Here is a 13,569-nt window from a genome sequence, read left to right as displayed (position 1 = left end):
AGCCCACTTGTTCTTGGTTTACAACAACCTTCTTTGTGTTCATTGCCTTTATTTTTGTAGTTATTACTGCCTCTCTTATAAAAATTTTCTCAACACTGACAAGCAAGAGTGGAAGCAGCAGGCTTAAAAACAAGAGATCACAAACAGGTGTGGTGGTGCACGCCTTTAATCCCAACACTCGGAGGCAGAGGCAGGTGGATCGCTGTGAGTTCAAGGTCTACAAAGCAAGTCTAGGACAGCCAAGGCTACACAGGGAAACCTTGTCTCAAAAAACAAAAATAAATAAATAAATAAATAAATAAAATTAAATTAATAAATAAAAACAAGAGATCACAATGGAAAGAAAAACTTCCATAATGGCTGAGTGGGTAGAATGCTGAGAAAGAAGGGAATCTAGGAAAACACACAGTTTCAGGTTAAGCAGAGAGGACAAGGCAACCTTTTACCCAGGGACGAGAAAGAGAATAAAACTTCATAGGAGCAGAAGAAAATTTGATATGAAGAATATTTAAAACTGAAGTTCCAGAGATGTCTGGAAGGGGAAGACAAACGGGCAGATGTATAGTCATCTATATGGACTAGGAGTTTGGGGGTTGACAGCTAGAAATTAGAAGCACTATATGTCCAAACATATGACCACAAAATTGTCCTACAATCATGATGAGAAGACATGCTGTTGGTCCTCATAAGACCTCATAAATATATGTCCTTAATGAGGACAAGGAAAGTGGTACCTGCTGAAAAGCCATTCCCTTTCATGATTGTACTACGTTGTTTATCAATAAAGACAGAACGCTAACATCATCCGTCTCCTTTACTCAACTGACACAGCTTAGAGCTTTGCCATGTGCCAGACACTGCGCAGACACAAGGCACACTCTGGGACAATGTAGAACATCACACAATGGGCTTCAGGGTGGGCAAGGGGAGTCCTTCATAATGTTAGAGGTGCACATGACAAAAGGCCTCCTCTATCCTGTCTGAGAAGCAGAAATGACCTCCTCTCAGGAATTTATGCTCCACCTAAGACGTGGTAAGAATGAATGTCAATAGGCAGGGAATAAGGAGTGTGATTTTAAGTGAAGAAAAGTGGTTTTTATAAAGGTTCTAAAGAGAGAAGGGCTCTGTATTGAGACAGGAAGAACTATAGCATATGATGACAGATATAAGGAAGCCACAGTGACCCTAAAAGGGCTGGCAAAGGCCATAAAGGACGAGTACCCAGGTACCAGAAACTACGGAAAGGACATAGGATGGGCAGAGTCCTGGACCATTAGGAACAAGGCTCTCCAGCCCTGATTTCTTTGAGGAACCATCAGAAACGGAAGGACTTGTCACCATGAGAGAGACAGCATCGACTGAAAGGATGTACATAGCAACTGATGGGTTGCTAGAAGCAAAGAAGGGCGAGCAGGAGTTTACTTCCTGTGACTGCCTCCCCTCCCCAGAGCTCCGGACACGCTTCTCCTTAGTCATATGCCCCTAGGGATGAAGTGCATGCTGTCTTTATTTATAGAGTGCAGGCTTCATCATTCTGGGGACACAGAGTCCTTCACAATGAAGTGTATGTGTGTTCTGTGTGTTCTCTTTCTGTGTGTGTGTGTGTGTGTGTGTGTGTGTGTGTGTGTGTGTTTGTAGGTGTGTGTGCATGTGTGCATGTGTGCGTGTGTGTGTGTCCCACAACACACTAATTTCTAACTGATCTATTTTTAAAAAGGGAAAACAAGACATGACATATATATAACACTGAAGAAATGAAGGACGTTTTAGTCACAAAGTTTCAATCAAATACTATTGATTCAAAACTCTGCTCCAAGTTGCCAAAATTTCACTAAGCAAAGATCCTATGGGAGGAGGCAGGTCAGCAGAACACCCTTTTACCTACCTAGAAATCATCTAAAATATAAACTTTTCTTCAAAAGCAAGAGCAGAATAGATGCTGGGGTTCAGTCTTGCTCAATTAAAGTCTGCTTTTAGTTGAAGAGAGAAATATATTAGCTGTCTTTCTTTTCCTATGCATGTAATATTCTAAGAACATATAAGGTTCTACAGACAATCCTATGAGAAAGAAAGGGAAGAAAGAGGAGAGAGAGGAGGGAGAGAGAGAGAGAGAGAGAGAGAGAGAGAGAGAGAGAGAGAGAGAGAGAAGGAACTACCCTAATCACTTTATTTTAAAGGAAGTTTAAGAAACAGCTGCTACGTTACCAAGACCAAACACTGCAACAATCAGATGAGGAATAACTTCCCCCACAAACAGCATCCCAGCTCAGTCATCTGCTTTAAGGGAGACACTGAAATTTACTGTGGGACCAGAGGCATGGCCAGCAGAGTTAGTAAGTGCCCAGGATCTCACAACAGTCTTGTCCAAATGCAATTCTAACCATGAGATCACTCCCCAAGGGTGTTTGAGAAAAACAGTAATCCATGGGCCTGAGCCACTCATCCATCCTCTTGGTATTTTCAATGGCTCCTGGGCACTCCTGATGTAATGTCAAGCAAGGCAGCTCTCATTTGGTTCATTTTCAACAGGAGGATATTCTATCGACCGCCCAAAGGATATTTGGCACTTGTCTAGACATTTCTGCTCATCACACTGCAGGAGAGGTGCTACTGGCATCTAATGAGTAAATCCAGGATGTCCTTAAAAAGCCCAGGAGGCGCAGGACAGCCCCATACCAAGGGTCATCAGGCTCAAAGCTCCACAGTTAAGCTTCTGACCTAGGAGTTTGAGGGAAACGCTGCAAGGAAATCTATGGCTTCTAGTTTCTGCAGCACAGGTTCTGTCTGATTTTCTTCATGTCATGTTATCTTAAGCGCCCCATCTGAATTCAGATGTTTTTACTTGGAGCTCGGTATCTATTGGTTGCCTTTGACCAGAAAGTCAACACTTAAGCACCTTGGTGGTTTAACATATTCAAGGAGAAGTTTTTAATTATTGGTTCCAGATTTGCCTAAAATATGAGACTCTCATTCTATTCTGTGCTACAGGAGAACGAGAACTGGCTGCATCATTAAGCAGAGAGCTGAATGCTTATCTCACCATACCCCTGCAGGCAAGGAAGGACTTAGGAACATCTCCAGCTCTTCATTACAAAACTGGAAACTCCTCCTGGTCACACCCCGGGGAAGTGCTGGCTTTGAGTCCAATCAGTCCCCATTAAGTCTGTAATCTTAAGAGCCCTGTTAATCTGCCTGCTCAGGAGCCCAGCTCCTGCATAACAGCCTGCCAGGCCCAATGCGGCCTTGCCTGGTCTCTACTGTAATAAGCCAGCCCAGTGGACATACACGGCTTTTGGTTTTCAGGAAAATGTCGTCTTTGCTTTCTTACCTAACAGGTTCCTGAAATTGTCAGGGATAGCAGTGAAGCAGGCACACCTGTGATGGCATGTGCTTCTGTTCAAATCAGACTGGCTGTCACTGGGAAGAATCACTAAGGAGGAGCACAAAAATAAATAAATAAATAAATAAATAAGGCTAAAGCAGAACCAGCCGACAGAGAGACCTAGACTGACTAACAATTGCCTGAGCAGCGGTGCTGAACACTGCTGGATTCAGTGTAGCACCTTCCTAGGAGAATATTTGCAGCCAAATTAATGACCCTTGGCTAAGAAAGAAACAGGAAATCTACATAGCACTCTTAGGGCTATAGAAATGTGACAAAACGCTGCACGCAGAGCACTTACACTGCCTGGCACAGCACATGCTGACTAGATGGCAGCCATTACTAATACTATTGTTCCTGTTATGGGAAGAATCAGCAAACGTCTTGAAACACCGAGTACAAAATGAGAATGCGTTTTACTCAACTAATGAGCTTTTAAATGGCTAACTCATATTTGCATATACGCTATAAAAATATGATTAATGACTGAGGTGAAGACATAGACAAGCTGCACATGGTTACCAAAAAAAAGTATATATTTGTGTTTCTACTGGGGAGACGAACTTCCCATCAATATACGGAAGTGTAACAAATGGGGCCTATCAAAATGTTATTTTTATCTTAGCTGCTCAAAATTAAAGTCTATGGTAGACACACAGACAAGGTATCAGTGTGCTGGGCCCCAGGTCACAAACACCCTACACCACAGACTGACCACTAGTAGCTTCTAATCAATCTCAAGAGACGTGTATACACAAGAGGAACGTAAATTACATTGCATACAGCTAATGTACCAACTGCAAATAAATCAACAGGCAATGAAAATGACTCAAAAAAAAAAATAGAGGGCTGGAAAAAAGGACTGTATTACAACGTGTTCAGAAAAGGGCTGGGTGAGGAGGTGGATCTCAGCAGGAGCTGGGACTCCCAGGAGATGGGAGCAAGGCAAAACACCGGGAGGATTTCCGGGCAATAAGCTGCCAGAGGGAAACTTGGAGAGATGAGAAAGCCTATGAATGCACAGGGGCACACGCCTAATGAACTGGCATTCATTAAATAGAAGGGGACTTCAATCCTGCAGACAGCCTGGACAGAGACTGCTTGGGGAAATTACAGGAGGCAAGGAAGCTGTGCTTAGGATTTGATGTGAGACTCGGGATCACTAGAAAATCCCATAATCAGTCATGAGCTTTCCTTTTCTTTAGGATATTACACTTTTCTCAAACAAAATACTTCTCTAAATCATCCAAACAGAAAAATGGGGCAATATAAATTTGACCTGACAGAAATGAGCAAGGAAGCCCTGAAAATCCAGGAACCAATTAAAAACCAGCCAAAGGAAGTCTGGGGAGCCATGACCATCTTTCCTTCTATTGGGTAGCAGTTTCCTTGAGGTGGGAACATGCCAGCCTACAGGGAAGCTCCTTAAGACAGGAAGTAGTAAACAACTCAAAAGACTTTCAGGAAGTGCCTGAAACTGACCAGATTCACCAAGCCCCTCCCTCCCCAGGGGTAGACACTAAAAGACTGCTTGAGAGTTCTCTCAGAGGAGGCAAGCTGCAGAGAAAACTGTGAGCCAAGCCTAGCAGCCTGGAGGAAGCAAGGAGTAGTCAAACTCCCTAGAAGAAACAACCACAGCTGAGGCTGCCTAGAAGAGACTCAGACCAACTGAGCTACCAGAAGAGGACACTCTCCAACCTGTTGAGCTGCCTTCATGCTGTGCAGTGAGGTCAGGTTTCTAGCTTTTAGGAGCTGGCATTGGCCTTAGTGGTGCAGCGGTCTTTGGGTCAAGATGAACCCCTCACCCATATTCCTATAAAGTAACCCTAATAAAACTTACTGTTGTACCAAGTTGGACTTTGGTGGTATCTCTACTTGGGTCTGTCATGGGTTATCTATCTGGGCTGAGTAGATGTGTGTGCTGTTTCCCCAGGAAAAGTTTGTCACATATCACCACCCTCTGGGCCTCGATAAGTCAGGAAGCAATTCTCTGACACACACTTAGTGAAGATGACTGGCCCCTCACCTGACCTGCACACAAAGTGCGGCCTATGTACAAAGTGATCCCCAGAGATCTTTTTCTTCACTATTGGGGAATTCCATCTCCATTTGTATGTGAATGCCTGGGCATGAAAATCATGCCTCCATCAAACAGAGATTTGAAAGTGGTACCAGATAAGGGCCCACATTGGTCGTGGGAGCAGGTATCACTTAGACAGGGATACTGTTTAAGTATCTAGAGATCATGGAGTTAGGATCAAAATTGTTCATCCAGGGCGAGCATACAAGCCACGGGGCTGAGGATAGAAAAGATCAGGACAGAAGTAGACTGGGATCAAGGTGGGCAAATCAGTAACCCAGCAGTGAAGCCTCACAGTAATCACTGATGTTTGAGGATAGGATTTCAGGAGGATTCTGTGCAGTATTACCAAGAGGAGGGGAAAGCCTTTGGTAAGCCACAGGTCCTACCAGATCCTCAACCACTGTTGCCTTGATCTTGAACTTCCAGCCTCCAAAAATGGGAGCAACAAGGTTCTGTTTATTACTCCATCTAAAGAAGTTTGCTAATGCAGCGGAAACACAAAGCAAAGACTCCTAATAGGTCTCAGTGCTCTTGGTCCGACCCCAGCATACGTCTATACTGCACCACCACCTCCACCCCATGTACTGCACCGACACTCCGGAAGCACCTCTGGCCAGATGCTCAGATACCACAGACATGCAGTGTACTAGGTGAAAGGTAACTTAAAACAGAAAATGTGGCAGCACTGGAGCATCTCTGTGTGTCCTGACAGCCACCCTCCTCGGCCTCACATGGCCTGGCTGGAACAGAGTCAAGGACCAAGATAGTGGATGACATCGGAAATGTGTCCTGTGGGGCAGCAAAGTCCATTCACAAAAAGATGCTAGGCATTCTTCCTGCTGAGTAAGAACACAGAAGAATCTGCTCACGACTTCCGAAGAATGTAAACAAGTCCACTGTGAGCAGATGTCCTCACAAACAGGTGCCCTTACAGGACAGCTGAGCTCCCAATGGGGGAAATGCCTCCTCCACGGCGTACTGGTGAAACGTCCTTCCGTCAAGTAAAGACAGGTCACGAGAGACTTGGGAGAAGCAGCATTTAGAGGCAAGCCCACGCCGGAGTCCCGCAGCTATTTTCCAACATGTAGGAAACCAGTATAGATTTGCCGGTGCTTATTATATTAAGCATGTCCCTACCCTTGTTGACAGACTGCAATTCTCTGCTGTTCGGCACTGCATGTTTGTGTAAACTTCCCGGATGATTCTAGGACAAGGTTCAAGGAACCGCTACTCACAGTTGAGATAACGACAGCATGGTGTGATAGGAGGAAGACAACAAACCAGCCATGCCTAACCCAACCTTTGAAAAAAAAATCCTGTCAGTGAAATAGCAGTTATCCAGGTTTAAAGCAATGTGCTCTCTAATGCTTCTGCTAGCTCCAGTGGGCACGAGGCGGGGCAGACAATGTGGACCTTACCCAAATGCTGCAGATAAGCAAGAGAAACTCCAGGTAGTCATCGCTTCCACTCAGCGCATATGAACATGTGTTTCCACGTCCCATGCCAAGTTCTCATTTTACCAGGAAGCAGCATCTGACAGAAACACTGCTATGTATCTGCTGTAAACACAGCCACGCAGGAAGAGCCTGGCTTCCTCATTCTTCGTCTGCCTCAGTATGGAATTGCCATGAGGACTATGATTTAAAAGTTAAGTCTTAAGAGGAAAGGGAGCTTGCGGTCCTGGCCTGGCCTATCACTGACTGACAGACAGGTAACGTGGCCTCTCTGAACATCCATGTTCTCATCCGTGACACTGGAATGATGAACAAGAATGAAACTGAGCAGTGGGAGATCTCTCTGACATGTCACTCCAAAAAGGACACAGTGCCATTTCTCTGGCGCTTTATCCTAACATGCAAAAGTCAAGCCTAGTAGATAGGGTGTGCCAGGGAACCTCAAGCTGAAGTGCTTTCCATAAAACAGCTGTCAGAAATGACTAAAGAATTATTTCAGACACTGCAGACCAAACAGATAGAATAATCAATGTAGTACATGATTTCAGATGGGGTATTAGACAGCATAGAAAATGGCAATAAATTACTTTACTGGGACAACTGGTAAGATATAAATATTGACTGTATGCTATATTTTATGTGATTATGGAGCAAGCACATTCATTGTCTAAAATTATGTGACGATGTTCATGTTAGGGTATACTAAACACAAAGGAACAGATGTAAAAGCATAGAATCTTTGCAGTTCTTCATAAATCTAAACTTGTTCCAAAATACAAATATTTTCTTTAAAAAGTGTTGACTCTCATGCACACAGTGAAGGACAACTCCAAAGAAGAGACATTACATTGACTCCTCCAGGCTGCTGGACTATGCATCAAAGGTTGTCCTATCACAGAAGACCGCCAATTCCACCAACCATGGTCACATCATAATTACACCATTCATTAGAAACACTAAATGAGACTCTTAGAATAAACCAGTGACTCCTGTGACTCTAATGTGTACCGTGGGTTGGACACCACGCGTCACTTAGCTAGGCTACACACACGGGTACAATGCAAGTCTTGTTATGTTGCATATCTAGGTCAGTGGTCTAGATAAGGCCAGGGACTCTGCATTTCTAAGACCCAAGCACCTACCTGTTCCTGAGCTCCACATGCTGAAAAAGCAAAACCATGAAGCAGAATGGGCCTCAGCCCATGCCTCAGCAGAGCACAGGACTGTGTAAGTAACGGGCCAGCTTTTACCTTGGTTGCCATTCCTTTGGACTGACCACACCTAGTCCCATCCCCATTGAGTCTCTGTCAGATATCACTAGACAGTCTTTTTAAAGGTAAATGGTAGACTGTAACTGGTCCTGTACAAGCCTCATGGGAGGAAGGGTGAGTGCAGGCTGCCTGACACCTGCCTGCATCAGGACCATGCTATGGGGCATAGATACTTTACTTGCAAGAGTTGTTTCTCCAGTGACCTCAGAGGACAGTTAAAATGACAGTGAGGTGCTGGTCTGACGGCCAGTTTTTAACAATCTGCACAATGTAACCTTTCTTACACGCAAATTTAAGCCCACTCATTCTGATTTGACCTGTGGAGTTTGTTTTGATTACTCCTTTGAGTCTATACAATGCCATGTAACTCTTGCAGTGATCTTCAATCTGATAATAAAATCTGAGCAGAAAAAGGACTGTGAATATAATTATAACATAGTACCAAGAACATAATGGTTAAGAGTTGCCAAGGCATTCTAATTAAAATTATAAATGCCACTATGCTTCTTGAACCCTGTAAGTATAAATGAAGTCTCGCTTTTTCTTCCCTCCAATCACTTGTTCTAGAAGGATTTCAGTGAAATGAGAACAGAAACAAATTCCCTGGACAATCTGTAATCAAAGAGTGAGAGCCATATCACATGACTGTCAATCATCCAGGCTCACAAATGAAATGATTCTTATGAACCCCCTTGATAACCAGCACACGTTTTCTGACTCTATTATATTCCAGATAATGTTCCAGACACATGGGGAATTTTATGCCACTAATAAAACTGTGATTGACTGGGATTCAAGACTGAGCTCCTCTGTACTAATTTTATTATAGAGCTGTTACAATATAAAAATACTTGTTGGCCCCTCTGGAGATAAATAAGTTTTTTAAGAGTAAGTTTTATGTTGCCCATATTAGACTTATCTGCCCACCCACGAGTCCCGGCAGGTGAGGTAGGTCAGCCCGTCTGTCCTGATGCTCAGAATCCAATCAGCTTGTTCCTCTGGCTGGAGTCACTACTGCTTCAGACAGGAACCTTGTATTTACACAATCCAGCAGATGGGGCAAGACTATAAAAGCCTCATCCATTGCCACTGTAGATGTACAGACTACACTGCAGCAAGTACTGCCCAAATTTTATAGCCCCTTAGAGTAGGGAGAAGAGGCTATCCAAAGTCTGCAACCATTCAGTGCAGAGTGGAACACTGCTGTGAGCTCTCCAGTCCTGGCGGCTTTACTCACCTGGTCAATCTCCATGAGTTTAGGGTAGGCACCAGGCCATTCTATGGCCACCTTCACGATGTCGGCGGGTGGCGGCATTGTGGGACCAGAGGAAGTCCGAAGCCGGTGGAAGTGGGGGTCCTAGTGTGTGGACGGTCACACGTGTCTATACCTAACGAGCAATGACAAAAAGAAAGAAGTAGTTCAGCGCAGATGCAAGGCGAACTGGCTTCATCACTTCCTGTTTTCACTGGCGTATGAGAAATGCTCCCCTTGGCGCCGTGGGACTGAAGCCACAGGGGCAACAGCCAAAGGCACCACAGGTCTCCAAAGAAAGAACGGAGGCTGTGCTAAAGCATTGGAGGGGTTCAGCTTGCCATGTTTCCAGGAGCCAAAGAGCAGCCTGCTTACCACAGGATGGAACCCAGCTCTCAAATGGTGCTCCGGCCTGAGTGAGCAGGGATCACGCCCAGACTGCATGTAAACCTTGGCGCTCAGCAGTCTCCGGAAGAACACATTGCCCAGGAAGTCATGGTCAGGAAGTAGGTTTTATTTAAAGCATTTTCTGTGTGTCGCAAATAGATCCGCGCTATAGCAACCAGGATATCTTGAGGAAGGAGAAATTCCCCAGGAGTTCACACACGCTTGCTCCCACTCCCTCCCCAAGGCTAGTCTTCCAGAGGGAGCTTATACAGGTGGCTTGGGCAGAAGAGCCTTGAATTCTATCACAAAGGAAGTAATGGTTGCCCTCTCCTGCCTCTCCATTTCTGTATCTCGCTGATCATTTAATGTGTGCATAAATATACAATATGGAGACTCCCCAAATGTCACCCCGCCCAACAGCCCTTTCCTCTAGCCCTACAGCTGTTCAGTTATTGGTTCTTTCTTTCTTTTTCTTCCTTCCTTTCTTTTCCTTTTTTTTTTTTAATGTGCATTGATGTTTAGCCTGCATGTATGTCTGTGTGAGAGTGGCAGCTCTTGGGGTTACAGACAGTTGTGAACTGCCATGTTAGTGCCGGGAATTGAACCAGGGTCCTCTGGAAGAGAGCAGTCAGTGCTCTTAATGACTGAGCGATCTCTCCAGCCCCCAGATATTGCTTCTTGATGCTCATGTCCTTATGGATGTCAAACGAACACAAAATACATTCTGACGATTTCTCCTTTCTTTACACAAAGGCACCAAGCACCCTGGGCCCTTTTTGATTGAGTGCATCTTCTGGGTCTCTGGGTGCTACAACAATGGAGTATACTCATTGTTTCCACAGCTGGTTATCTGGGTGTATCCTCTCTAAACAGCCAGGCCCCTGCTGTGGCTTGACTCCATGCTTTCTTTCCTACCTTTGCTGTTACAAACCAAGCCTGCAAGTCATAAACGTATGCATATGTAATTTTTTTCACATGTAAAAGTTTTTCTCTACATTATAATCACAGATGTAAAATTGCTGCCCCAAAGAGAAGATACTGTTTAAAATTCTGCTAGGCATCTCCAAAGTCCCCCTCCCCCTTCAGGTTCTACCAACTTGCCCTCCCTCTAGCAATGCCTGAGGCAGCCTGCTTGCACACAGCCTCGCCAACAGATGGAGTGTATGCCAGCCTGAAAACCTGACAGGCTGAAAGTTCACACCTCAACATACTTTTTAGCTTGTATTCTTCTCATTGCTAAACACAGCGGTGGAAATTCACAGGTTCCCTTCCTTATCCACTGTCCAAATTCTGCCTGTTTCTATGGATCCTTGGTCTTTTTTTTTTTTTTTTTTTTTTTAAGGAAATACAAGTCTATATAAAGACTTTAATCAAACATGTCTTTGGTTCATTATCAGACCATCACAAGTCTTGTTCATTGCCAATGACCATCACATCACAGTGATATGACAAAGATGACAGAGTTAATGGTGACACCTCAGTGATACCCACAGTTGTGTGCAAAACTACCTTCAGTGGAGCTGACCAGCAAATGAAGTAAACCCAAACAAAGCTCTTGCTCCTGGCTAAGGATGATGAGGAACCCTGTTGTGCTAAGCAGTGTTGCCCAGCAAGGACCAGCCCACAAGGCACCGGTTTATCCTTTCCTTCACAAATCATTATTGGACCTCTGTTAGGTGCCAGGCTTGCTCTCTGTGTTGAGGACACAGTGGAAGACCTGGGTGTTAGATGCCAACAAGATACAAGAAGAGCGAGGCAGGGGTAGGGGCCCATCAGCACACACTGGTGTTGGTGATTTTCAGGTGGCAGGGAGGTGGCCTAAACAAAGGGACCACAACTGCAAACAGGAAATGCAGGGAAAGCCTGGCTGAACCTGCAGTGCAGCCAGTGTCTGAGTGAAGACCTGGGAGAAGTGTGACAGTGGGCCCTGTGGACAGCTGAGAAATCACTCTCCAGACTAGGAAAAAGTACGTGCAAAAGCTCGGAGGCAGAGATATTCCTGGAATATTCTTAAGATAGGCAAGACAGACCCTGAAAGCAATTAAGACCAGGAAAAAGAAGAAAAAGAAAGCTTCAGGGAGCAGTGGGTTCCCTGTGTGTGCTCCTTCACCATTGGCTGGCTCATGACTGCTAGGCAAGAAGTTCATGTACAGCTGCTGAGAAGGTGTTCAGCCAACTATATTGCTGAAGAGATGGCTCAACAGTTAAGAGCACGGTCTGCTCTTCCAGAGGTCCTGAGTTGAATCCCCAACAACCACATGATAGCTCACAACCATCTATAATGTGATCTGATGTCCTCTTCTGGCCTGCAGGTACACATGCAGATACACAAAATTAATAAATAAATCTTTTTTTAAGCCCTAATGGTTTGCATTATGTTTCAGTAACTTTAATTTTCTAGGATACTATCCCGAAGAAATAATTATGAAAACAACACAAAGTCTTCTTCTGTTTAAAACTGCTCAAAGTTGGAAAAACAATAGGGGCTTATTAAATAAGTCCAGTGTCTCAATCTGCACTGGGACTGGCTCTGTAAGGTCTTTGCCCTGCTATACTTGAGACCATTCGGAACACAAACCCTATCAGCACCAAATCACTTCAACTCAGGATCCACATCCAAATACATGCCCCAGAATAAAAACTAAGAAAGAAGCTCTGACGTGAACCCAGGCTGTGTGTGTCTCAGGTAACTCAGTTCAAAACAAAGAGCACCCAATCCTGGCGGTCGGGAGAATAGATCACAGCAATAAAAATGCATTGAGCACCCCTCCACCTCTCCTCAAAACAGTCTACAATTACAGAAAGAAGTGACTTAACTTTCTAGGCATCAAAAGGCGGGCCTTGTTCTCTTTTCATTTTAACTGTTCCTTATTTCTGGGAAAGAAACTTGCTGAACAGGTGAGAACACAATGGGCTGGCACTGCAGAGCCTCCCCTGGAGAGCAGAAGGGCAGCTTGCACAAAGCAGCCATTGAAGGCAAAAGCCAGGCACTTCTCTGGCTCCCTTCCCAGGCCAACCAGGCCTCATGGGCCCTCCCTGTAGTGACAACAGCAGGGCAGACAGAGAGCACCAAGGCTCCCAGGGAGTGGAGTTGGAGGCATAGTGGCAGAGTGAGCAATCCTTCCCACATTTTCCTCCTCAGAGGAAGTCACCCTGGCCTTGAATGCACTGTGTCTCCTGCTCCCAGAAGAGCTTAGGGCAGAATCTCAGTAGCTTTAGCTTTCTGAGGCTTGACCAAGGTCAGATCTCGGCCCTGTATACTGCAACGGGGTTGGCAGCATCTCTGATCTCTCCTCACTACTAAAAGGTAACAGCCCCCTAACCGCCAACCCCACCCCTGACCCCGCTTCATGAAAAGTTCTGAGGCAGCACACACTCTGGGAAGATCACTGGTAGTCAGGGCAGTGCCACTAGAGCTACACAGGTAAATGGTCTTTCTGTATCTGCAGTGAATATTAACACATAGGCCAAACTGGCCCAATTCTTGGTCAGTCATAACAGATAGAAATATACTCTGTCGGGTGTGGTGGCACACACCTTTAATCCCAGCACTCGGGAGGCAGCGGCAGGCAGAACTCTGTAAGTTTGAGGCCAGCCTGGTTTACAAAGTGAGTCCAGGACAGCCAAGGCTACACAGAGAAATCCTGTCTCAAAAAAAAAAAAAAAGAAAAGAAAAGAAAAGAAAAGAAAAAAGAAAAAGAAAAAAAGAAAGAAAGAAAGAAAGAAAAGAAAAAGAAAGA

The 13,569-nt window shown here is 44.9% G+C and overlaps 1 protein-coding gene across 6 annotated transcripts in view; it reads right to left on the bottom strand.

Moving 5' to 3' along the window:
* Positions 1–13,569, bottom strand: part of Elmo1 (engulfment and cell motility 1) — a 510,606-nt gene that overhangs the window by 400,845 nt on the left and 96,192 nt on the right. For 5 of the 6 annotated variants that reach the window (XM_051168294.1, XM_051168265.1, XM_051168256.1 and 2 more), the window contains one exon: positions 9,428–9,578. In XM_051168294.1, coding sequence (XP_051024251.1) covers positions 9,428–9,505 — 78 coding nt within the window. In that variant the 5' untranslated portion in view covers positions 9,506–9,578. Of the gene's footprint in view, positions 1–9,427; positions 9,579–9,817; positions 9,954–13,569 lie in introns of those variants that run through there. The other variant, XM_051168285.1, reaches the window with a different exon arrangement.

Source organism: Acomys russatus, chromosome 3 (genome assembly GCF_903995435.1).
Source record: "Acomys russatus chromosome 3, mAcoRus1.1, whole genome shotgun sequence".
NCBI classification, from domain to species: Eukaryota; Metazoa; Chordata; class Mammalia; order Rodentia; family Muridae; genus Acomys; species Acomys russatus.
This window is presented reverse-complemented; position numbering and strand designations above follow the sequence as displayed.